The 22,978-nt window shown below is 41.1% G+C and overlaps 2 protein-coding genes across 10 annotated transcripts in view; one reads left to right on the top strand and one right to left on the bottom strand.

The window, feature by feature from the left end:
* RELCH (RAB11 binding and LisH domain, coiled-coil and HEAT repeat containing) overlaps positions 1-19,207 on the bottom strand; it is a 75,388-nt gene extending 56,181 nt beyond the window's left edge. For 3 of the 5 annotated variants that reach the window (XR_003530030.1, XM_027657458.1, XM_027657459.1), the window contains exons 1-2: positions 18,588-19,205; positions 2,387-2,476 (exon numbers count right to left, since the gene is read on the bottom strand). Coding sequence is in view for 3 of the 5 variants with exons in the window: in XM_027657458.1 (XP_027513259.1) it covers positions 2,387-2,476; positions 18,588-19,065 (568 nt within the window). In the remaining 2 variants the exon portion in view is untranslated. Of the gene's footprint in view, positions 1-2,386; positions 2,477-18,587 lie in introns of all 5 variants that reach the window. The other 2 variants (XR_003530031.1, XM_027657463.1) reach the window with 2 other exon arrangements.
* Positions 19,208-19,571: 364 nt separating this feature from the next.
* Positions 19,572-22,978, top strand: part of PIGN (phosphatidylinositol glycan anchor biosynthesis class N) — a 102,375-nt gene continuing 98,968 nt past the window's right edge. For 4 of the 5 annotated variants that reach the window (XR_003530039.1, XR_003530040.1, XR_003530041.1 and 1 more), the window contains exon 1: positions 19,603-19,703. The gene's annotated coding sequence lies outside the window, so the exon portion shown is untranslated. Of the gene's footprint in view, positions 19,704-22,978 lie in introns of all 5 variants that reach the window. The other variant, XM_027657483.1, reaches the window with a different exon arrangement.

Below are 22,978 nucleotides of genomic sequence, written 5' to 3'. Positions count from 1 at the left end.
TGGAAATCAGGCATTCTGTCCAAACAGTAAAAAACAAAGATAGCAGCATGAGAAGGGTGCTTACAAAAAGCAACTATTCAAACCCCACTCTGAGAACTATCAAAAGGAAAATATGGTTATTAGATCATGGCCTCAAGCTTTCACAACAGATTACAATGTTATCTCCTAATCATCAAAGCTCTTCACAGCAAAGAAAGAATTTGAAAAGAAATAAGCAAGATGAACTTCCATTTAAGTTTCAAACTGCATTTGCAGCTAAGAACTACTTCAAAAGCAGAAGTTATAAGCCAGAGTTTGTTCTAAGAAGGCACTAGATATGCAAAGGTTTTGAAACCTCTGCTGTCATAATTTTTTCATGTGCAAATTAAATACTTATCCATTTTCTGAAGTTTATTTCTCAGGAAGATTGCTTTAAACAGAACTGAGGCAAAATATTTTAAGCAATTATGACTGAAACAGAATTTTAAGTAGAAATAGGATATTTTGGAAAACTTTGAGTCTTCACGAATATCCAGAAATAATATTCCAGTCTTGCTTTGTTCAAATTCTTATGACACTTTTTAAAAACTCTGGGAAAAACATCTCCAAAGGGACATAGAAATGTAATATAAATATCCAGACACACAATTTTTTTGTCAATTACATATGACAACAGTCAATCAACTATACTGTAATTGTCCAAAATATTGATCTATTGTAGGATTACTTAATTAAATTTAATATTTAATTTTAGGGTATATTCATCTCATACTAGGAGCAATCATTATTCTGTTATTAATGTTCCATCAGAAGATTAATGGTTCTACTGGATGTCAATTCTGACTGGGAATATACTTTCTATAAGCATCTCTAATCCAATTCAGTTACTAAAGACAGCACTAAGCACAGATCAAACTAGCTCTCTCAGTAATACTACTGACAAGTAATACTGTCTAGAAACAGGAAAATCTACTAAGATGATGAAAATAAATAAAGTATTGGAAATTTGCTTGTTTCTTCTTTGTATTCCAGGACACAATTCACAACCACTTGGGTTCCTAAAGCAATTTGCTTAGAAGATTAGTTGTCTATTTACAGCTATTGCCTCCTTGAAACAGACTACTTATATTGAAAAAGAGAGTAATTAGATAGTAATAAGAATATGGAAGTTTCCATATAAACTGAAGAACACTAAGTCCCTATAGTTCCAGACCAGAGCACCAAATACCTGAATTTGCTTCATGTTCATGAATTTAATCCAGTCCTTTAACTCAGTAGCACTGACCAGGTAAGAAAAATTAGATATTCCTACCACTTTTGTTTCTTCTCTCTGGTTCAATACTGGTTGCCATTTCAGACTAAGTGAGAGAGAAAAATTTCTGAGTCAAGATCCTCTTCAGAACTGTTTCATCAGCCTTTTTGTTGCTTAAGAACATGACAGTGCTTCTGCTAGGAAGCTGGTGGTTCAGAGTACAGACAACAGCGTGGAACAGAGACATAGCAGCTTGCATTATTTCAGGTTTCATAAAGCTTGACTATGTGAGCAGAAGTCCCAGCATCGACAACCTTCATGTATTTGTGATATTAAACAGCATTAAGTGACAAGAAGTAAACAGAGTTCTGCAGCGGTTTCTAGAGAGTTTTATTGGGTTTCTCTACAGAAGCCATGAATAACTTAACATCTGAATTTAGAAAAAAAACTGGACTAAAGAAATACGGTTCACATGCAAAAGAGATTACTAAAATAATCTCAAATATAGAGAGAAGGTTCTGCCTTTGGTGAGATAAAAGATCCTGAAATTAAAAGTGCCAGAGGCCCCTAAGTTCAGAACAACAGGCAAATAAAGCCACTTCCTTAAACCATTCTTACACAATCAAAGAATCAAATGGGAGAGAAAAGCACTACAGTTAAGATTTGTAGCAAAAAAAGATTTATGGAACTAAGTAAATCTCAAATTCGCTCTGGGTTTGGAAATGCTTATTTGACTGATCTACATGAAAGCTATATTTAAGAAATGACTCGAAAGAAATTTTTATATCAGAAATCTATCATCCATGCAATAGTCACAGAATACTATGTAGAATATTTTACCATATGTTTCAGCTAGACAGTAGTAGTCAGTAGACAATATCAAGATACAGTTATTGTAAAAAGCTGGGCACAATATTAAGTATACTGCTTATTTCTACCCTGGTGATGTCTGGAATCATACAGAAGTACATCTGACGGAATATTTAGTTATTGTAGTAGAAATGTCTAAAACATGATATCATCAAGTGACTAGTTAAACCACTACAGTGAAGTCTTGTCATCTTGAGAAATGTTAATTTAAATACACTTATTCTAGAAACAAGTCTAACAGTAAAATTAACATTCTACGATTCCTAAATCATACAGAAAACTTACCTGCTACTCTTTCGTCTGTTTCCCTATTGCCATCATCAGAGTATCTTGCAAAATCTAAGGAATCTAGAGTACTGATGCTTCCAGCGCGATCTTAAAGGGGAGGAAAGAAAAAAAAAAGATATCAGAAATAACCCTGAAGAGTTGCCTGTCTCTGACAGAGAAAGACAAACACATTATAAATTGAAGGCTAAGTAAGTTCTGCAAGACTGAAGTTTTACCGCATTTTCTAAAAGTCTGTCTCTGAGTAAAGACTACATCAGAAAATTTGAACAAAAAATACAGCATTGCAACAAGTTCACTGAACAGCCAGTAAGAAATTCACCTTTGGTCCCCCTAAAAGGTGGTGTTTCTACCCTGAACGCAGCAGGTGAGGAGCACTGTAGTGTAGCGCTTCCCCTTTTACACAAGGGCCAGGGCCTTGGCTTGGACATGCAGGTGAGCACTCACAAGAAACCAGAGAGGTACAAACTGTTGTGCCACAGGTTTCAAGCAGTTCTGTTCCCATTTTACAGAAATTTTTAACTGCCCCAAATACGCTACTTCCTTTTCCCATTTTTTTGTATTTTGAGGCATGTTACCATGACCAAATACTTTTCTACATCTCCTGATCTAGCCACTAACTTCACTACATACCCACCTAATCAACGCTTACCAAGAAACATATTACCTAAGAAAAGCAAAGGAAGTACAGTTCATGCAACTGCAGGCATAACATTCACATTCTAGAATTAAATTCTTATTTTAAAAACAGGAAAATGAAAACATTCAAGAAATTCAGTAACAAACACAAGGTTTTGATCTGATCCTGACATTTTTCATTTCAGGGGAAGCAGAAAGAAAAACGATCAAGCAAAATGTAATTTTGATAATTTCAAGTCTGTTGATGCACACATTCACCTTTTAATCAGAAAAATGCATAAAACACTCAGTAACAGAACTCAAAATAAACTGAACATGTTCCTAACACAATTGAACATGCAGAAATTATATTAAGTACCTTAATATCTTTCCCCTCCCTCTGAAATTAATTTTTATGTAGCACTTCAGAAATAAATTTAATTACATTAGAGCTGTTGTCACATTAACAAAGAACAAACTCCATAGAGCTGTCAAGAAAACCTCCTAACTGTCAGTGGAAATAGAAGTAATTTCATCACTTGTCAGTCAAATTTTGTCATGACTAACATCTCTAAGTATTTAACCTCTCCTCCCATTCTGCATTATGTAAAAGAAGTTTTTTGAGGGGTTGGATTGTTTTATCAATTAGTTTCTTTTGTATATTTATGCCTAAGTTGTCCTGTAAGGTCTTGTGACATCCTCTCTACATACAGACCAGCACTGGACTGAAAAAAAAAACCACCTGGATTAAGACTGATTAAAGCACCTACACTGAAAAGCTACAAAGAATACTAAATTTGCCAACTCTAGCTGAGTGACACAATACCAAAACAAAAGTGCCTGGCAACCCTAACTTGTTTGTTCCACGGACATAAAGTATATGACAGTATATAGTTTATATCTAATAACAGGGGCTTTTTTCCTATTACTATGCTTTCTCATCCAAATAATGAAACAGACTTTTGCTCCTCAATGAGTGTCTATTCAGTAATTGGTTTTAAACCTTATTTTTCATATGCAGGTTCTGGTCTTTTCTACTGCATTTTTTCAAGACATTATTCTGATTTATTAATTCTCTCTAGGCTGTTCTATAGCACTTAGCAGCACAGTACAAACTCTTCTTTTTACAGCATGTTTGCAAAATGGACTGTTTTGAAAATAAACTAGTGGGGAACCACATTTAGAGTGGTTAAGTCAAAAGTAAACATGAACTTTGCATGCACAGCGTGAAAGTCTTGAGAGCTGACTTTCAAAACACCCAACACCTTGATCAGTATGTACGGCTCCAAATTATTTCTTTGGGAGTTGCAAGATAATTTTTTGAAATCCAATTCAAGACTTGAGTTAAAGAAACAGAGATCCCAATGAAAAGCTGATGTTTAAGAAAAGTGAACCAGTCTCACATAGCATTGCTATGGCAAAAACAGAAATACAACTGTTTCCTCCTACAGTCTTGCCATGTTTGCAAGGTAACAATCAGAGAAACAATGCTCAAATTTTTAGGTAAAGTCAACCACATCATCATTACTGAAGCATCTAAAGTCATAGGTAACACCACCTTTTTTTCCCCTATGACTAATGGTCCACTTCTGAGGCAAGGGCTCTCTCCTGAAAATTGATGAAACAGTAACAAAGAAAACCTATACACACATACAGGGTGAACAGTATCTTCTCAGTTGACTGTCCCACTAGATGATATATACTGCCAAATTTCAAGCTGTGAAATTATAACTTCCACAATGCAATGCCAACTAAATGGTCAGCTTGTAATGTGTATGTAACATTATCTTACAATGCAACAAGACTTTTACCACTGTTTTGCTATAGGATACTGCCTTTAAAAGTGGTGTGGCTAAAGAAGTGCTTCTTCATGGCAAGAGGCCACCAGTGCTGAAGCACTTCAGCTGAGACACCTCCTGGGCAAAGGGGCTCCACAGGCATTAATGAACCATCAGTGCTAAGGCTATACCCTGCCAAGCCCCAGTGCAGGGAAAGCCCAGTCACAGCCACAGCTCCCACTGAGGCAGGTGCTTCAAGCAGTACGAAAGGAAACAATGCAGGAGCAGCTCCCTCTGCCTTCAGTGCTGGCGCAGCTACTCGTTTCTGCCACCCACCTGGGAAGATGGGCTTCCACCACAGCCAGGCTGGGTGAGGTCCAAATGGCAGCTCCACCTCCTCACGCTCACACTGCAAAGCTTGTAGTGCCACATGGTCCTTGCCTGCCCTGGCTACTCCAAAGCCTCTGCCCGAGACAGCTGCGGTGGAGCCAGGGCTCAGGAAAGATCAGGCAAAGGGGCCTGCTGCTTCTTTCAAATGCCATGGCAGCACTAGTGACCTTCTGGAAGTAGGCAAGATGAATTCTGGGGCTGTAATTGCACAACAAAATGAAGCACCTCAAGGAAGAGCCAAGCATCGCACAGGAACTCACACCAGTGGGTTTACACAGCAAAGAGGGATTTCTGATACTATGGTATCAAAGAACATGGGAGAACAAAAAGAAGAGAAAGCTAAATGAGACAGTTAAGAGAAAATATGACCCAGACCTGTCAGATCTATCATCATCAGTAGGGCCATAGCACACAGGTGCTGCCAGGCAGGGCAGTGCTGAGCAGTGCCCAAAGCTGAACAGCAGAAGGCCGGTCCCATCACTGCACCTACTCAAAATGTCTCTGTGGGGTAACTATCTGAGGCCTCACTCCTAACCAATGTCTTTGTAGGCAGTCATCAGCTGAGGTTTAACTCCTAAAACTAATGCCATCATCCAGAAAATCATGCAATAACATCTTATAATCTTAAATTTTACACCTCCATAAAGGATGTACCTGCTCAGCAAAGGATCAGAGGGTGGAAAAGGTACCTCCCTGCTGCCAACTCAACAGCCTTGTTTGCCAGGAAAATGGGAAGGGCTGTTTGAATGAGTGGAACGGGCAAGGGAAGGGCTATGCTCAGTCACGTAGCTCACCTGAGGAATGTGAAACATCACCATTTGTCTGAAGTACCGATAATGGTACTCCACAACACTGAGTGGATGTATTTCAACCACAGTGTTCAGAAAAGAGTACTATTTTCTGAACTGAAAAGAGAAACTTAAAAAGGAAAAAAAAAATTAATTTTTTAGAAGAAAACAACACATTTCTTCACTTTTTTTTTAATAAAAAATAAAAATCCTAGGTTTAAGTTACTTGGCAAATAATATCAAAGCATAATCTTTCTCCTGAAAAGGAGAAGTACACTTGGGCTGAATTCTGTTTCTTTCCCAGAAGGAAATCCAATGTGACACGGCAGTGGGAACTCATTTTGCTGTCTTGAGGTGTGCATTCTTACCAACAGTCCGCTGTACATGGATTTTACACTTCTTTCTCTGAATTAAAACACTTTTCAAGCAGCAATTGATTTTTGCTAAAAGCTTTCCTAGTGAATAGTGACAAAATAATTGCTGTCAGCTTCATGTTTCAGAAATGGTAAAGCAAAGTAACAAGAATAGTTTTGACAAGGAGGTATCAACACCTGCAGAACACGGACCACCTCAATATGGGACAAGAAAGTGCCATGGGTGCATACTGGAAAAGCAAAATAGGCTGAGGCTTTTCATAGTACGTACTAGTGAAATGCCAGGAGAGAGACAGGGATAGTAAAGGAGAGCCTGTGTATAGTTCTTGTCTCTTACTTTTACCAGTGGAATAGGATGAACAAAGTCAGAATGCCAAGATTCATATTGGATACTCTAAGCTAAGAAGTTTTTTTTAATCCATTTGTTAAAAAATGCAACGTTTTTACTTTCATTTGTGAAATTAAAAATCAGGTTCAACACCACACTTTGCTTATTAACTGCTACAATCATTTAAAATATTGCTTCACTCCAGAGGAATTTCAATTCTTTTCTGTCACCAGTATGAAAAGTAGATTTTTGCTGACAGCTTGTGTTCCCTAGGCATATCCAGCTGTCACTGAAAATAGAGCATAACTACAGAAGTAGGAAAATATAAGATCTTGAAGTGATACATCCCCTTCTACTGACTTACACAATATGAAAAAAGTTAAGTTCATTCACTCTGATGGTAAAATGAGATTATTTTTACCAGCTTACCTAAAGGGACACCAAGAGGGATCACATTAGCCATATTTTCATATTAGCCATATTTTCACAGTACATTAATAAAACAGAAGTTGCATTCTTCTACAAAACCACATTGCATAATCTTTACATGAGCATTTACATTGTAAATCATCTAAAAGCATAGACAAACTAAGTGATATTACTTATTGACAGGAAGGCTCAAGAAAAAATATTTAAAAACCTTAACTAACATTTTAGAAGCAATTTGAATTTATTTTGCAAACATCCAAATTGATTTTTAAAACTACTGGCTGATAAAGCAGCCAAGAAGCTGTCATATTTCCTCTAAGATTACAGGAAATCATATCACCATATACTAACAATCAACCAAATGGAACATATGAAGACCAAGAACTCCATCTTTTTCCTTGAAATTAAAAGATAAGTAATGATACTACGCCTGTATAAGACAGATTTACTTTGCATCTCTAATGAAATGTTCACTTGTACTGAAAAATATCTATAACCCTGAAACCAGACTGTTGCCATATTTTAAACTGCTGTGCCAAATAGCTGGCTAACCACATTTTAAGGTGATCAGAGAAATAACTGGCTACTGGAAATTGGGGTTTGATTCACATACATATGGAACTAAAAGTGAATCCTTCCCAGTCAAGATCAGAGTAGCCTCCCACTGGATATTGCATATACTAGGAAAATATATTTCCCCGTTTAAGCCAAGTTTTACATGAATTACATGGTTATACATGGGATAAAACAGCTGTAGGCAAACAGCTCACACATATCATAGGAAGATACAAACTTTTTTTTGAGATATTAAAAGTCCAAAGTTAATTAGTCTGGATTATAACTTACACCTATCATGCTATGACAAAGCCATCATCTGGACTCCAACATCCATCCTCATACATCACTATTTGAGGGAAAAAACCCAAACACTACTTTGCATTTAAAAAAACCAAACCAAACAAAGAACACTCTTTGAAGACATACCTGATCACTTAATACAGTTCCATTTGTCATTTACTGTAGCATTACCAAATAGGAACATACAACATATCACAGGCTTGGAAAAAACTGTTATGGAACACTGCTCACTATACTGCATACTACAAAGGATTTATATAGAGAATTCTGCATATTCATCCAAGCAGAGCTCTGCTTCCAGGAACATGGAATTTTTAGTTCTTTTCTTTTTTTTTTTTTTTTTTTTAGTTCAGTGTTTTAACATTGGCATTAGAAGTATCACACGAGCAACTTAATCCACTAGTAGTAATTTTATTTTATATTAATACACTCTCTTAATTAAATTGAATTTTCCCTACACAGGACTTCACTATGGAGAAACTAACAAGTCCTCTCAGTTCAGTGTCAGATACAACCCTACTTAAAAGTCACCTCAGGTTAATGCCTTCTAGCTTCATCTGAATAAAACCAGATGTTGAAAGTTACATAAATGAACGACTGAGGCCATTAAAATTGTTCCTTAACATCATCATCTTGATGGCTATTTCTAGAAAACAAAAAACCCAACAGAATTCCAGGATGCACTTCTCTGCAGCAGTAGAAGTAAGCTGCACTTCATACTTGAACTGGTCACTGACAATTTGTTTTGTAGAACAAAATTTTTAAAATCGGGAACTGCTAAGGTTTAGTTTTACTATGAATTTTAAAAAAAATACAACAGGAAAATTTAACCAACAAATAGGCTACACCTTAATATATGGCAGCAAATTAAGACTCCAATGTTATGATCACAATACAAAGAAAGTTGTTGGGGATTTTATAAATGTCAGAAAACCATGTAATTACAGCTCTATGTGAAAGAATTAAAGCAAAAATTTCTAATTCTGAGATACTCTTTCAGCTCTATGAAAAGTGAGAAGCTATAAAAGCCCCCTACTGCAATGTTTTGCAACTTACAACACATGGGCTCCTATTAAGACAAGCTTAAAAGAATCATGTAGTTCCATGTAACTTCAGAAAACATACAGAAGTTTTTCCTGATGAGTTGTGCTATTGCTATGAATTAAGATCGCACTCCTTCCAATATAAAACCCTTCCTGCACGGAAGAACTTCTGGTGGAAAATTCTCCATCCAAAAGAAAATTATGTCATAAAGAGATGAAAGCTGAAACTTTAAGGGGTCTGCAAATCAAAGGTTGGAAAAAAACTTCATATGCATCTGGAAAGGACAACAGTATCTATATTTTATAGAGTACAGATTATCTTTACATTTAGGATGCCCAACCTAACTTTTAAATTCAAAAAGAGATACAGGCAAATCAGCAAGTACTCTGATAACAGATCCCAATTGAGAAGTTTCTATGGAAACTGCTCAGGTCTGCCACTTTTTTCCTTTTCCTCTATGCTACAAGTACAATGATAGAACTGTTCACTCCTAAGGAAATGTAGATGTATTAATATGTATTTTAGATCTGCTTCTGTTGAGGGTAAAGAAGTCTGCAAACTAGGGATTTTACCTACCTTAAATATTGCAGGCCTGGAGAAAACTAACCCCTACGGCCATGCAACAGATGGCCTACTCTCTTCTAGAGATACTGATCTAGAAAAGCGTGTCCTTGAATAACTTGCATTTTCCACTGTCCTGCACAATATCACAGGCAAAAACCAGCAGAAGCCAAGGAAACTGGGAACAGAGGCTATTTGGGAGAAAGAATAAACTTCCTCTTGTATTTATTGGTACATGCTTAAGCTTCCTATTAATACTGAACTCCACATATACATATGTGAATAAACCAAATTGCAAGAGAGATAGGATTCACAGATGTGGGATAATGCAAAACCTTGAACAGTTTTAATGGTATTCTTTCTACATTAAATCAAAGAATCAAGACATTATGAACTCTTCAACAAATGATCATCACTTCACAGTTTGTCTTTGTTGCTACATTATATACCAACTGAAATATGTATGTTGTGCAATACATATGAATAAATGAATTAAACTATTTAATTGCCCACAAATGATAGTTAAAATTTCTTTAAGCCTTACCAAATTTCACAAGACAACTCTTGAGTAATATTACTTTGAGAAGTCTTAAATGACTGCTGCATTTAAAACTTCTGGTATGTTTCAACTTGTTCCTAGCTTACCAGTGCTGGATCAGTCAGCAAAGCAAACTTGATCCATGGCAGCAGATATCTGAACTAGCATAAAACCTTTACAGTAGAAACAGACTTACACAACAATTTTTTAAACCAATTTGAGTCTGCAGAGTAAATTTTACCAGAGAAAGACATTCCACATCGCTATGGTAACTCTGGGATGGAATGAAGAACCTTAAAGTAATTCATTGCATCAGGCACTAAATTGCAAGCAGCTAACCTACCAACCTTGCTTTGCAACTGCAAGTGCCTCTTTTGCTCTCTCCCACATGTTCTTATTCAATGAGACCTGCAGAATTTCAAAGTTGGTATGCTCTGAAAAGACTTCAGACCATTATCAAATGCAAGGGAAACTTAGTGAAGTAAAGCTACCAGAATAAAATTAACTTTCAAGCTGTCAGTGCAATCCACTTACAAATTACCTAGAACAGACATTCTATACTAGTCCATGATGGGCAATCCAGATCAAAAACAGATAATCAATACACTTACCTACTTCATATTAATAACAAGATACAAAAACTCACGGAATGTATATGAGGGTAAAACCCCTAAAGCTACTCAGAGAAAACTAATCTATGCTTGCTGTCCAAGGACAGGAAAAAAGAAAAAGCCAGCAAAACCCAAACAAACAAAAAACCCCAACCACCAGATACGTGAAACAAACACTTGGTAGATACATTGCAGTAAAGAACTATAAGCCTCACTACCACGACAGGTACATTGCAGAACCTCAACAGAATGATGAAATTATAAGTAGAATATAGACAGATCTTGCACCCTAGCACAGAAATAACACATTCACTGAACTGGGTTAAGATAGAGGTGTACCTGGGCTGATCTTGTGGAGAGCCATACCAAAACCAGGTTGCTTTTAGGGGGAGGCTTACTGCACAAACATTCTCAGACAGCATCCAGATTCAGAGAGTCTGAAATAATTAAGCTGGCCCTGCACAAAACCATTTGAATGTTGCTGCAGTGAACACTGAGGTCCAGAGGGATACAACCTCGGGGAAAGCATCAATCCCAGCCTGACTCCCTACACACGTGCTGCAGTGCGCTTGAGCTACCAGAGCTTCCCAAAACAGAACAGCTAAGGGAGAAGCATGGCGCGGAGGTAGGTCCTCCAGCTCATGACCCCAGCTGGCTTCAGCAGAAATCAGAAAGCATCAACAGCATCAAATTAACTCCATATGCTTGATGCTGCAGAACGGCATTTTCTAAAATGTATCCATTAAACTTGCATTACAAAGGTTTTTCCATTCTCCACAGTAACCCAGCTTTCTGTTATACTTTGACATGAAGCAAAATCATACCAATCTAGTCCTCAAATGGTTGCCCTTGCTGAGGGGCAACCATTTATAGTTTAAGTGTATAGATAATATCTATACTTTACCATCTATACTTTAAGTGTATAGATAATATCTATCTTCATTCGCAAGCATTGTATTTCCTCAGTTTTCTTCATATTTAAATCCTAGTATGTTCTCCTTTGCCTACTTTCTACATTATCTCAGGACAGTTGTAAATTTTCCAGTTAAGTTTTAACGTGTCCATATGGGTTCTACAGAAAATTTAAAAAAGAATAGAAACTAGCAACTAGACACTAAAGCCTCTCTGTTCAGTCTGAAGAAGAGCAGGCTCGAGAGGGGGAATCTCACAATGTGTATAAATAACTGAAGGGAAGGTGCAAAGAGGATGCAGCCAGGCTCCTCTCAGCGGTGACCTGTGACTACAGGCACAAAATGAAATACAGGAGGTTCCTCCAGAACACTGTGAAATATTTCTTCTACTGTAAGGGTGACTGAGCACTGGCATAATTACCCAGAGGGGTGATGGAGTCTTAAAAGCCACCAGGGTGTGATCCCAGGAAAGCAGTGGCTCTGCTTGAGCAGGTTGGACCAGACGATCGCCAGAGGTCCCTTCCCATCCCAACCATGCTGGGATTCTGTGATTATTTTTGCCTTGATTTCTCTTACTCTAACAGGTTTTTTCAACTGACAAAACAGCTGATAGTTTTATCTCTCCTCTAACATCAAACTAAGATGAAAAAGTACTTGTTACATAAATAAGAAATTCTTGTTCTGTGACTTTTTATGTAACAGTATTTCCTTCAATTCAACAACAAAGTAATCAGTTGCATCACTATCATGGTACATTATATTGCAGGAAGGGAGGAAGAAAATTGCCTCTCCCCTGTGGTGCCCTGGGGGAAATAGGTCACTATTTCTCAAAGGCTTTTTCATCTTTGTCTGTCTTTAAAACACAAACAAACAAACAATTTTAAAAAATATTTATCCCACAAACTCAATATACTTAGTGCCACATCTCAGGCACGCACATCACAAATAACAATATAAGGCCTACAACTTTTACTGAATCATTCAATGTTTTAGCCTTTACTACAGGAGATTTCGACCCAGTTTCTCAAACTTGCATCTTTACAATACACTAGAATCCCAAATACAAGTAATACATTGAGGACAAGGAGTTGTAACTTTGAACTCAACAGCATAAGATTTTAGGAGTTATCTTTAAATACTAATAGAAAAGAGACTTGTGATGCTATATTTTAAAGAGCTCCATAGATTCAAGTTACTTAAGTCAGATTTTGTAACAAATCTTAATTTAGTTGGAAAGTGTAAGAACTTCCTGAAAAAGATTATTTTTCCGCATTTTCATTAATTTTGTGTTCATAGAACATAGAAGTCCAGTACTTACAAGTTTTAAATTAGCAGAGGTGAGCTGCACACAGATGGGCTTCCAACAGAGATGGTATCAATACTTACTTGATACTGACTTACAAAATACTAGACAAATCTTTTTATATCAGGTAATAAAACTGGCATAAAATTTTCAGCAAGCATTCTCTCACTGAACAGAGTTTATGACTCACATCTTCAGTCAAGAAAAAGGTAATTCACAGAGGAAAATAAGGTACAGGAAATTTGGTATAGCTTATACAGAACTGAAATTACGTATGGGAGAACTTAGACAAGTTGTCAATGGTTGGTTCTGAAATGCAAAGCTCTAGCTCATCTTAATTCCGTTCCCCTCCCCCACTCAAAAAAAAAAATCTGTCCTTTCCCTAACAGCAAAACCATCAGAAGGATGGTGTGCTGCTTCAGCATAAATCCTGCTCATTAGGCTGAAGCTTTCAGCCAAAGGATGGTTAAACTCACACAGAACTGAACTAGCTACAAATGCCTATAGAGGGTTCACTTCTGCCTTCTCCAACATTGAAAACTAACAGGAATTCTGGCACAAGAACAGAAGGCCAGGGCTAAAGTAATTAAATTCCCCATAGCATAGGTGTGAAGATCCTAAAAGAACAAAAACATGCACTGAGTTACAATAGGGTAAAATACAACATAGTCACTTGCTACTCAGCTGAGAACTTGATACTTGCCTGCCCAGTACTAGTGGCTTCTAGTCTGTCTTCCTTTGCCCATCATTGTCATGCTTATCTCATGCTACCTTACCTTGTTACTTCTTTGTGTAGTCATACACTTTTGGGACTGTCTCCTGAACAATCTACCATTACATCCCAAGTCACCTCAACACAGATATCAGGCAAAGCTTAAACTCATCCATCAGGAACAGCTTCCAGCAGACCTGGTTTCACTCATTTGACAAGTCCAACAACTGCAAAAGCCTTAACCTAAGCAGCTTGTAAGCTATGAAGTGCATGTCACTGAAAACTTGTCAGAAACACCAGTGTCAGTAAAATGGAGGGGAGTTTAAAGCAGTCGCAAGTGGAGAAAGTTCAACTGGCTTCTTCTCTATCAGTAAAGCCAACATCAGAGCACTACAAAATCTCCAGTTTCATCCAGGCATTACTGTCTTTGGCAGGTCTGCAGGGAACTCGGCTTCCCTTCAGTGTTACACAGAAACCTCTACTCTATCAACAGTTTTCTGTACTTCATTTGAAGAGACAACATTCAGTCTTTCCCATCTGTTGATACCAGCAGCTCTGAGTACCTATTTATCTGCACCTTTCCATCCTGTCCTTACTCAGGGGAGCACCTTTTCCAAATCAGACAGTAAAACCACTGTCTTATCTACAAGTTATCAGTCTACCTCCTGGTATCTGCAGAGATAGACAACAGGACTAGATATATTTGCTTGCTTTCATAAAGTAACAAGCAAAAGACTGGAGCTGACAACAACAAGACACCTAACAACTAGTCACTAGAACAACAAAACTGATTTGTCATCTTCCTAATTTCCCTCTTATTCAGACTGCCATTTAAGCTGAGGTATTTATGAACTGCTTTGAGGCAGGTAGCCCTGTTCTGCTGTATTTTCATTCAGAGCACAAATCTGGTGGAACACTGATGACAAAGTCTCTCACAAAATCCTGAGTCTGTGACTCAGGATTGTGAGCTGTTATCAAGACACCTTCTTCTCAGAGAAGTATAATCAATATGCTCTTCCCACGTGGATTTTTCACTAGGACCCATTTGAATTTCAAAGGCTACAAGCAAAAACAGTGATACTTCACAATATGAAAAGAAAAAAAAAAACCCAGCCAAAACCCCAAGCACTACAATTTGTAAACAAAGCCAGGAGCTTACTATGAAGAAGCAGTAATACTTAATATTTTCGTGCTCACAGATTGGCTTAATGTAACTGGAATCAAATCCCCAAAAAGTTATAAAAAATTTTATTTTGGCAATAATTAAAAACAAATAATTTTCTGAAAACCACAAATGTAACATGAGTGTTTAAACCTCTTCTTTATGATTTTCATTAAAGCTATTTCAAATTTTAGGAATGTTGAGCTTTTGTAGCCATAAAGAAAAAAGTAAATTGCAAATTTTAAGATTAAAGCTAGTTCTAACAGCGTAAGCTGCATCCCTTTTGGAAAGGGTATTCATCAGGTATAGTAACCAAAGGGCATCATATCAATCATATTACAAAAAAAAAAAGGTTTCTTCATCCACTATGCTCAAGTTTGAATTACTGACATGGGTATACAGAAAAACATATGAGCCACAGTTTTATTTCTAAATTTCAAGTGTCTCAATTTGTGCTGTGCCTCCTCCAGTAAAAATGATAGGGACAAAAATTTAAATTTAATGTGTAGGTGCTAACTAAGGCCTTTAAAAGGCTTTACAGTAAAAAGGAGGGACTTCCAAAACATACCACTCGCTGAGTAGCACTAGAAAAGCAGTTATCAGCAGTTGTGGAGCTACTGCTATTGAAACCAGTGGAAGAAGCTCTCATAGAAGTTTGGGAAGATCTAGAAGAGACATGGGACATGAAAGACGGCCATACACAAGTAATGTACATCTAAAGGAATAGTGTTAATGCCTTCACAGCATGAATTTGCTCAAACTAGAAGAGCAAAGTTGCTACAGACGAGATTTTTCATTACAATATATCTTAAGCTCTGTTTGCAGCTGTGACATTGCTGCTGCTGGAAAAGGGTGCTTTTGCAAAAAAAAAAAAAAAAAAAAAAAGAAATCCTAGTCATCTGACTGTCATTTGCTGTTGCAACCAAGCACTCTGAAGCATGGTTCAAAGACAAAACAGCTTCTAAGTCACTAGCTGACCACATGATGCTGGTTGTCTACATCCAATGCCACTTCATTAAAATCTCTTTATAGCAGTCTATGAAGATGAAGAGAAGAAAAAAACCCACCAAAATAAATTCCAGCACGCACTCATAGTTTAGATTGTCTAAAAGGATTCTGAAAAGTGCCAATGAACACTTGTACTGAAATTCTCCCATTCTATATAGCAACACACAGCACAAAAGCTTTCCACTGCTCAGTGGAAATCCTCAGGCAGCATTCCAAACATACTTCACATTCAATAAGAATTGCCAGTCGCACTTCTTTTTCATCCACTCAAATTATGAAAAATCTCAGTATAAAGCCACAAAAATTCATCTAACTTGGGAGCCGGGAGGAGCAAGTACAAAGCTAGCACTGAGAAGAAATTCTGATTTTAGAAATCAACAGAAATAAATAAACATTTTTTTAATGATACTGTGATTTATTTTCAGTGAGGCATAAAATTCACATGACCTTGAAATGGCAATCATGTCAACCTGCACTACTTTCTGCATCAATAGCTTCTATTAAGAAAGCTATTGGTTTATTTTCAAATCCCTTTGGCATATTAAAGCAAGAGAAGGTACATGCATGACTCTGTGATGCATTCTCTGCAAGTCTCCCTGTGAGGATCCACAAACAGGTACAACAGACTGGGTCTCTCAACAAAACTGAACATTTTGGCTAACCTAGGAACCTATTCAGACTTACTCTTGGATCTGAACTGTAGCACAGTCATCTACCTAAATCAAGTAACACCAGATGCTTAAGAAGGAAGAGAGGGAACTATTTCAAAGGCCATGATTTTCAGCCCATCAGAGTCTTCTGCAATCTACTTTTTAGTATTTGGAAAATGGCATAACTTCAGAGGCATGAGACTACAAGCTCTTGTGGAATCAGCACTGTCACAATTTCTAGTTCAATGCTAGACTCCTAACTGCAAGAAAGTCTGATGGCATTAAGTTAAAAATCTACTTGAGCTATACAAAAATATTTTTTCATTTGTTCTGCATTTGTCATCTTTCAATGTCACTCAGTGTGAACTGCTTTTTGAATCACTGTTGCGACAAAAAAATCCTTTGAAAAGCAAACCTAACCTGCTGTAGATATGAGATTTCAAAATACTTACACTTAACCTTTAGCATAAAGTCTAGTGTGATATTTAACTTTAGTACACTTCAGTATTATTAAACATGTCCAGAACAAGTGTTAGTCCCTCATTCTCTCTCTGTCTCCTGCCTCCTCCCTCTTTTTTTTAATAGGGACACAGACATCTATCAATTAGCAGGTCAGCAAAATAATAATTAAGATGTTTTCACATAAATGCCCATTGGTCTAAGACTGAAAGAGGTCATTTTTTTGCATGCATAACAACACAGTTACACAGGCTACTATTTTTCTAATTCTACTGGAGTATGCGCAGTATCAGTAAGTGGAAAGAACATATTATGGTTACAAAGAAAAGAGAATGTTTAATCAATCGGGGGAACTGCCTGGAATCCCCAAGGAAGCAGCTTGGGGATGAAAGAGAAATTTACATCAGTTCAAAGCCTTGAAGCACAAGTTTTTCCAACATTCACTAACCATATCATGAAGAAGACCACAGTGAAGCTCTCAGCTGGACAAAGTCAAGTATGAAATTCTAATTATTCATAAACAAGATAAGCGGAATATAAACAACACAGCAGGAATTTTTTAAAAAAGCCATTGATTTTTTAAAAGATCTTGAAATGCATTAACAAGTTGAAAATTTGGATGTTTCCAATTATCCCAGTCATCCAGACACTATTAGTTATTTCCAAATTTTAAGTGTAACTGCATGTCTTTGCAGCATTAGGAACTTTTAAAGGAAACAAAAATACAGGACTTTTTACAAAATGCCTTTAGGTATCTTAGAATACACATAAGTAAGTCTTTAACCTGTCTGCTGCCCACAACTCCTAGCATTTCAAAACCTTCCCACGAGTTCATTAAGTCTTCAAAGGTCAGATGGCTGGGCAGCTTCTCTCTCTCAAAGCCACTTCCACAGGCTGCCTCCTTTTTAGAACTCTACATTTTTTGACAGTAACATTGACAAGACACACAAGGAATTTTATCCTAAGCCATGTGGTCTACTATTAAAACTCAAAAGCCTTTATGGTCAGCCATGTGTTCATCCCAATATCTGCATTGCTTTTGCTCCCTAAAGTTGTACTAACCAAGTTCATTTACTGCTCCCCATCTCCAAATCCCAACATGGTGATCCAGAGACTGGAGGCACTTGGTAAACACGGCAGCATTAATTATAGGAAACATCGTATTAGTTGTGCAAGACCTGTGAAACTCATATCTCTCTTTGGACGCATCAGCAGAAATAGCATGCTGGTACCCGTTTTTACATCTCACACCCCATTTTTGACAGTTTTTAGACTTCAAATGTCACGGCTTAACAGCCCCCTCCTTCTCCTAGCGCCGTATGACTTATCTCTTGGCAATAGGCACTGAAGACACCGCTAAGAATCAAGGCTGAAATTACCATCCCTTAGCATTTCTTCCACATTTAGCAAACACTCGTGACGTTCACGGGGATACGGTATTCTAATCAAACCACGCCTGCGGGACCAGGGTAACGCCGGTTCTGGCAGCCCATCTCCTCAGCCCCAGGCCGGCCTGCTCCTACAGCCTCCCCAAACCCAGCTTACAGGCAGCAAGGAATGACTAGAAGGAGAAGCGATGCCAAACGCCTTTCCCGGCCGCCCAGCCGCACCGAGAGCCATCCCCGCTCGGCCCCGTGCGCCCGCCCAGAGCCCCCCGCCCCCGAGCCGGGGTCACTTACTGAGCTGCCCGGCCCCGGGCTCCCTGCCGCCGGCTCCCCCGAGCCCGCTACCGCTGCCCAGGCTGCCCAGGGCCCCGCCGGCGGGCGGCGTGCCGCTCTGCCGCTCGAAGTTGCCCGGGTTGGAGAAGAAATCGCGGAGCCGCGGCAACTCCCGGCCGCTCTCCAGCAGCTCCGTGTGCAGTTCCAGCGCTGTCAGCAGGAGCTGGTCCCGCAGCAGCTGCGCCGCTATCGCGTCCATCGGCACCCGCGGCGGCTCCCCCGCCCCCGCGGCGGCATCGCCCGGCGCCGCCGCTCGCAGCCCCGGCAGCTCCTCGGGGCTCCCCGCCGCCTCCGCCGGCGGCTGCGGGTACGCGGGCCCGCCCGGCTCGGTGCTGCTGCTGCTGCCGCCGCCGGCCCGCGCCTCCTCGGGCTCGTCCTCCTCGGAGTCGCTGAGGAAGGGGTTCACGCTGCCGCCCCCGCCCGCCGCCGCCGCCGCCATCTTACAGCCCGACGCGGCGCGACCGCTGCCGGGGTGATGCCGCGGCAAAGCCTGCGCGGGGCCGCCGCCGCCCCTCCTGGTGGGGCTGGGGCCGGGGCCGAGGCCGCTGCCGCTCCCCTGTGATGGTAGTGATGGTAGTGATGATGGTGGTGGTGGTGGTGATGCTGCTGCTGCTGCGGGCGCTGCCGCCACGGGCGGCCGCAGCGGCTCCCCCCAGCCCGCCGCCTCCCACCACCCCACTGCCGCTTCCGGATCGCAGCCTTCGCGAGAGCGCTCGCGGCCAACCGCGAGGGGCGCCCCGGCGGCCGGACCCGCCCCCTCCGCTGTGGGCGGGGTCCGAGGAGCGGTGCCGAAGGGAGACGTCAAAATAAAGGGGCGGGGCTAAAACGAAGGGGCGGGGCTTTCGGGCCACCTCCGAGTCGGGGCGTGGTCATTATAAGGGGCGGGGCCTCGTGACGGTCCTCGTTGGGGCGGGGTCGGGGTCGGAGGCGTGGCCCAGGGTCGGGCGGAAGCGGAAGTGTCCTGTGTTCCCGGCGCGGGAGAGGAGTGAGTCTTGGCGCCTGCGCGTTCCGCGGTTCCCCCGGGGAAGGGGCGGTGGATGCCCCACTCGTCCCGGGGCCAGATCCTCGGGCGCGGGGGTGAGCACGGGCTGTGTCTCACGGCCTCTGGAGAGCTTTGGCCGCTCCGCAGGCAGCACAGCGGCCGCACAGCCTGTTGCTGGGACGGGAGGGGTGCGGGGCTCGGCTTGGCCCCGTGCCGGAGTTGTGTTGGCCGGGACAGCGTGGAGCTTCCCGGGGAAAGCAGCGCCCTGCGAAGGCCCCCGGGCAGCTGCTTGGACACTGGAACGGGCCCAGGGAGGTGGTGGACTCGCCGTTCCTGGAGGTGTTTAAGGAAAAACTGGATGTAGGACTTCGTGCCATGGGCTAGTTGACGTGATGGTGTTTGGTCATCGATTGGACTCGATGATCTGAGAGGTCTTTTCTGACCTAATTGATTCAGTGGGTGTGTGAGCCGTCTCTCAGCGTCAGATGTGCCTCATGGGCCTGGGGTTAGGGAGGCCATTACTACTCAGGAGCACAGGTGGGTAGTAAGTTTATGGCCTTTGGAAGAAGAGTCTGGCAACTTCGGAGTACTACAGGGATGTTGTGAGGTTTTGCAGGGAGAAAATTAGAAGGGCCAGAACCCAATGAGAACTTAACTTGGCTACTGTTGTAAAAGACAACAAAACCTGTTTACAAATACATCTGTCACAAAAGGAGGACTAAGGAGGCTCTTCATCCTTTATGGGAAGGAAGGGGAGACAGATGAGGAAAAGGCTGATGTATAGAATGCCTTCTTTGCCTCAGTCTTTAATAATAAAGCCAGTTACCCTCAGGATACACAGACCCTTGAGGCAGAAAAGAGGAACAGGCAGTAGAATCCTCCAGTAATCCAGGAGGAAATGTTTTCTGACCTGCTACATTGCTTAGACACTCACAAGTCTATGGGACCAGATGTTATCCACCCAAGAGTACTGAGGGATATGGCATAAGAGCTTACCAAGTCACTTTGAATCATTTATTACAGTCCTGACTAAGCAGACAAGTCCCAGGTGACTGGAGGTCGGCAAATGCGATGCCCATCTACAAGAAGGGCCAGAAGGAGTATCTGGGGAACTACAGGTGTGCCAGTCTGACCTTGGTGCCAGGGAGGGTCATGGAGCAGATCATCTTGAGTGCCATCACATGGCACGTACAGGACAACCAGGGGATCAGGCCCAGCCCGCATGAGTTTAGGAAAGGCAGATCCTGCTTGACCAGCCTGATCCCCTTTTATGACCAGGTGAACCTGCCTAGTGGATGAGGGAAAAACTTTGGATGTTGTCTACCTGGACTTTACTGAAGCCTTTGACCCTGTCTCTCATATGCTCTTGGAGAAACTGACTGCTCATGGCTTGGACAGGTGTACTGTTCACTGTGTAAAAAACTGTCTGGATGACTGGGTCCAGAGAGTGGTCATGAATGGAGCTAAATCCATGTGGTGGCGAGTCACAAGTGAAGTTTCTGAGGGCTTGGTTTTGAGGCCAGTCCTGTTTAATATCTTTATTGATGATCTGAGTGAGGAGATCAAGGGCACCCTCAGTCAGTTCACAGCTGACCCAAGTTGGGTGGGAGTGTTGATCTGCTGGAGGGTAGGAGGGCTCTGCAGAGGAATCTGGACAGGCTGGATCAATGGCCCAAGACAACTGTATGAGGTTCAACAAGGCCAAGTGCTGGGTCCTGCTCTTGGGTCACAACAACCCCATGGAGCACTACAGGCGGAGGGACAGAGTGGCTGGAAAGCTGCCCAGTGGAAAAGGATGTGGGGGTGCTGGTAGACAGCGGCTGAACATGACCCAGTGCTGTGCCCAAGTGGCCATGAAGGCCAATGGCATCCTGGCTTGTATCAGAAATAGTGTGGCCTGCAGGACCAGGGCAGTGATCATCCCCTTGTACTTGGCACTGGTGAGGCCGCATCTCAAGTCCTGTATTCAGTTCTGGGCCCCTCACTGCAACAAAGACATTGAGGTGCTGGAGCATGTCCAGAGAAGGGCAACAGAGCTGGTGAAGGATCTGGAGCACAAGTCTGATGAGGAGTGGCCGAGGAAGCTGGGGGTGTTTAACCAGGAAAAAGAGTTTCAGGAAAGAGCTTATTGCTCTCTACAGCTACCTGAGAGGAGGTTGTAGCAAGGTGTGGGTTGGCCTCTTCTCCTGGGTAATAAGCAACAGGAGGAAAGGAAATGACTTCAAGCTGTGCCATTGAATTTTTTCATAATATCCATTAGATTGGATATTAATAAAAGTTTATTGACTGAAAAGGTGGTTAGGCATTTAAGCAGGCTACCCAGGGAACTGGTAGGATCACCATCCATGGAAGCATTCAAAAGATGTGTGAATGTGGCACTTAGGAACATGGTTTAGCAGCGGACTTGGCAGTGCGGAATTAATGGTTGGACTTGATGATCTTAGAGGTCTTTTCCAACCTTAAAGGCTCTATGATTCTATGAAGTTGTGCATCTGGAAGTGTGAAGTTCCCACTCTTGAAAAGATGATGTGGTTACTTTGTCTGTTGCCTGGTGAGAAACTCGAAGTCAGAGTGTAGCTACAGGTAATGTTTGCTGCTGAAGGAAATTCAGCTCATTAAAAACAATTCAGAACAAGGCCAGCATTGGTTTCTTTTTTGTTTCTTAAAAATAATGTTCTGTTCCCACTAATGGGAGCTCTGTGTAAAGCTGATTCACTAGGAGTTACTTACTGGGGCTGAACTCTTGGTAATAGAATAGTGGGAACGTTTTGCAGCGATACGGAGACCTAAAAGCACTGCTGAGTGCTGACTGCAAACTCGTCCAATCAAATGGTGGTGTGCCATAAAACACCAGTGCTTTCCTTCTGGTTCAGATTTGCATAATTTTTTCATAGATAGCATGATCAATTTTGTGTCCTGTCCCGCAATAAACTTCTCATTTTATCACTACCTTATTGTTTTATGTTGTTGATACACAGAAAGAGCGTTGACCAGCGGAGCAGGAACTGGTTGTAGCATAAAGTAAAATGGTGCTGTGTTTGAAATTCGAGCGGGATCACAGTAAGAACAAAAACATTTTACTGTTGCTGCTCCAGTGGAATGAGGAACCCTTAAAGAATCTTTCTGCTTTTTCCTTTTCGCTCTGGAGAGCTAAAGCGTGTTCAGTACGAGGTTGTTGAAAGCCGAGTCTGGTGTTGTGCCTCTTCCTTTGGGATGGAGGGAGAGCCCTGCCGGTGTCCTGCAGCGGCCTCTGGTGGCGATGGATGGTGATCGCATGTAATTCCCTTACAGGGAAGGGGCAATGGTTACCGTGGGGGGAGTCCAAACGCTCAATTCTACCTTTTCTTATAAAAAACTCATTTCTGCCGGC

Source organism: Corapipo altera, unplaced genomic scaffold, assembly GCF_003945725.1.
Source record: "Corapipo altera isolate COAL_440 unplaced genomic scaffold, ASM394572v1 66, whole genome shotgun sequence".
In the NCBI taxonomy this organism is placed as follows: Eukaryota; Metazoa; Chordata; class Aves; order Passeriformes; family Pipridae; genus Corapipo; species Corapipo altera.
This window is presented reverse-complemented; position numbering and strand designations above follow the sequence as displayed.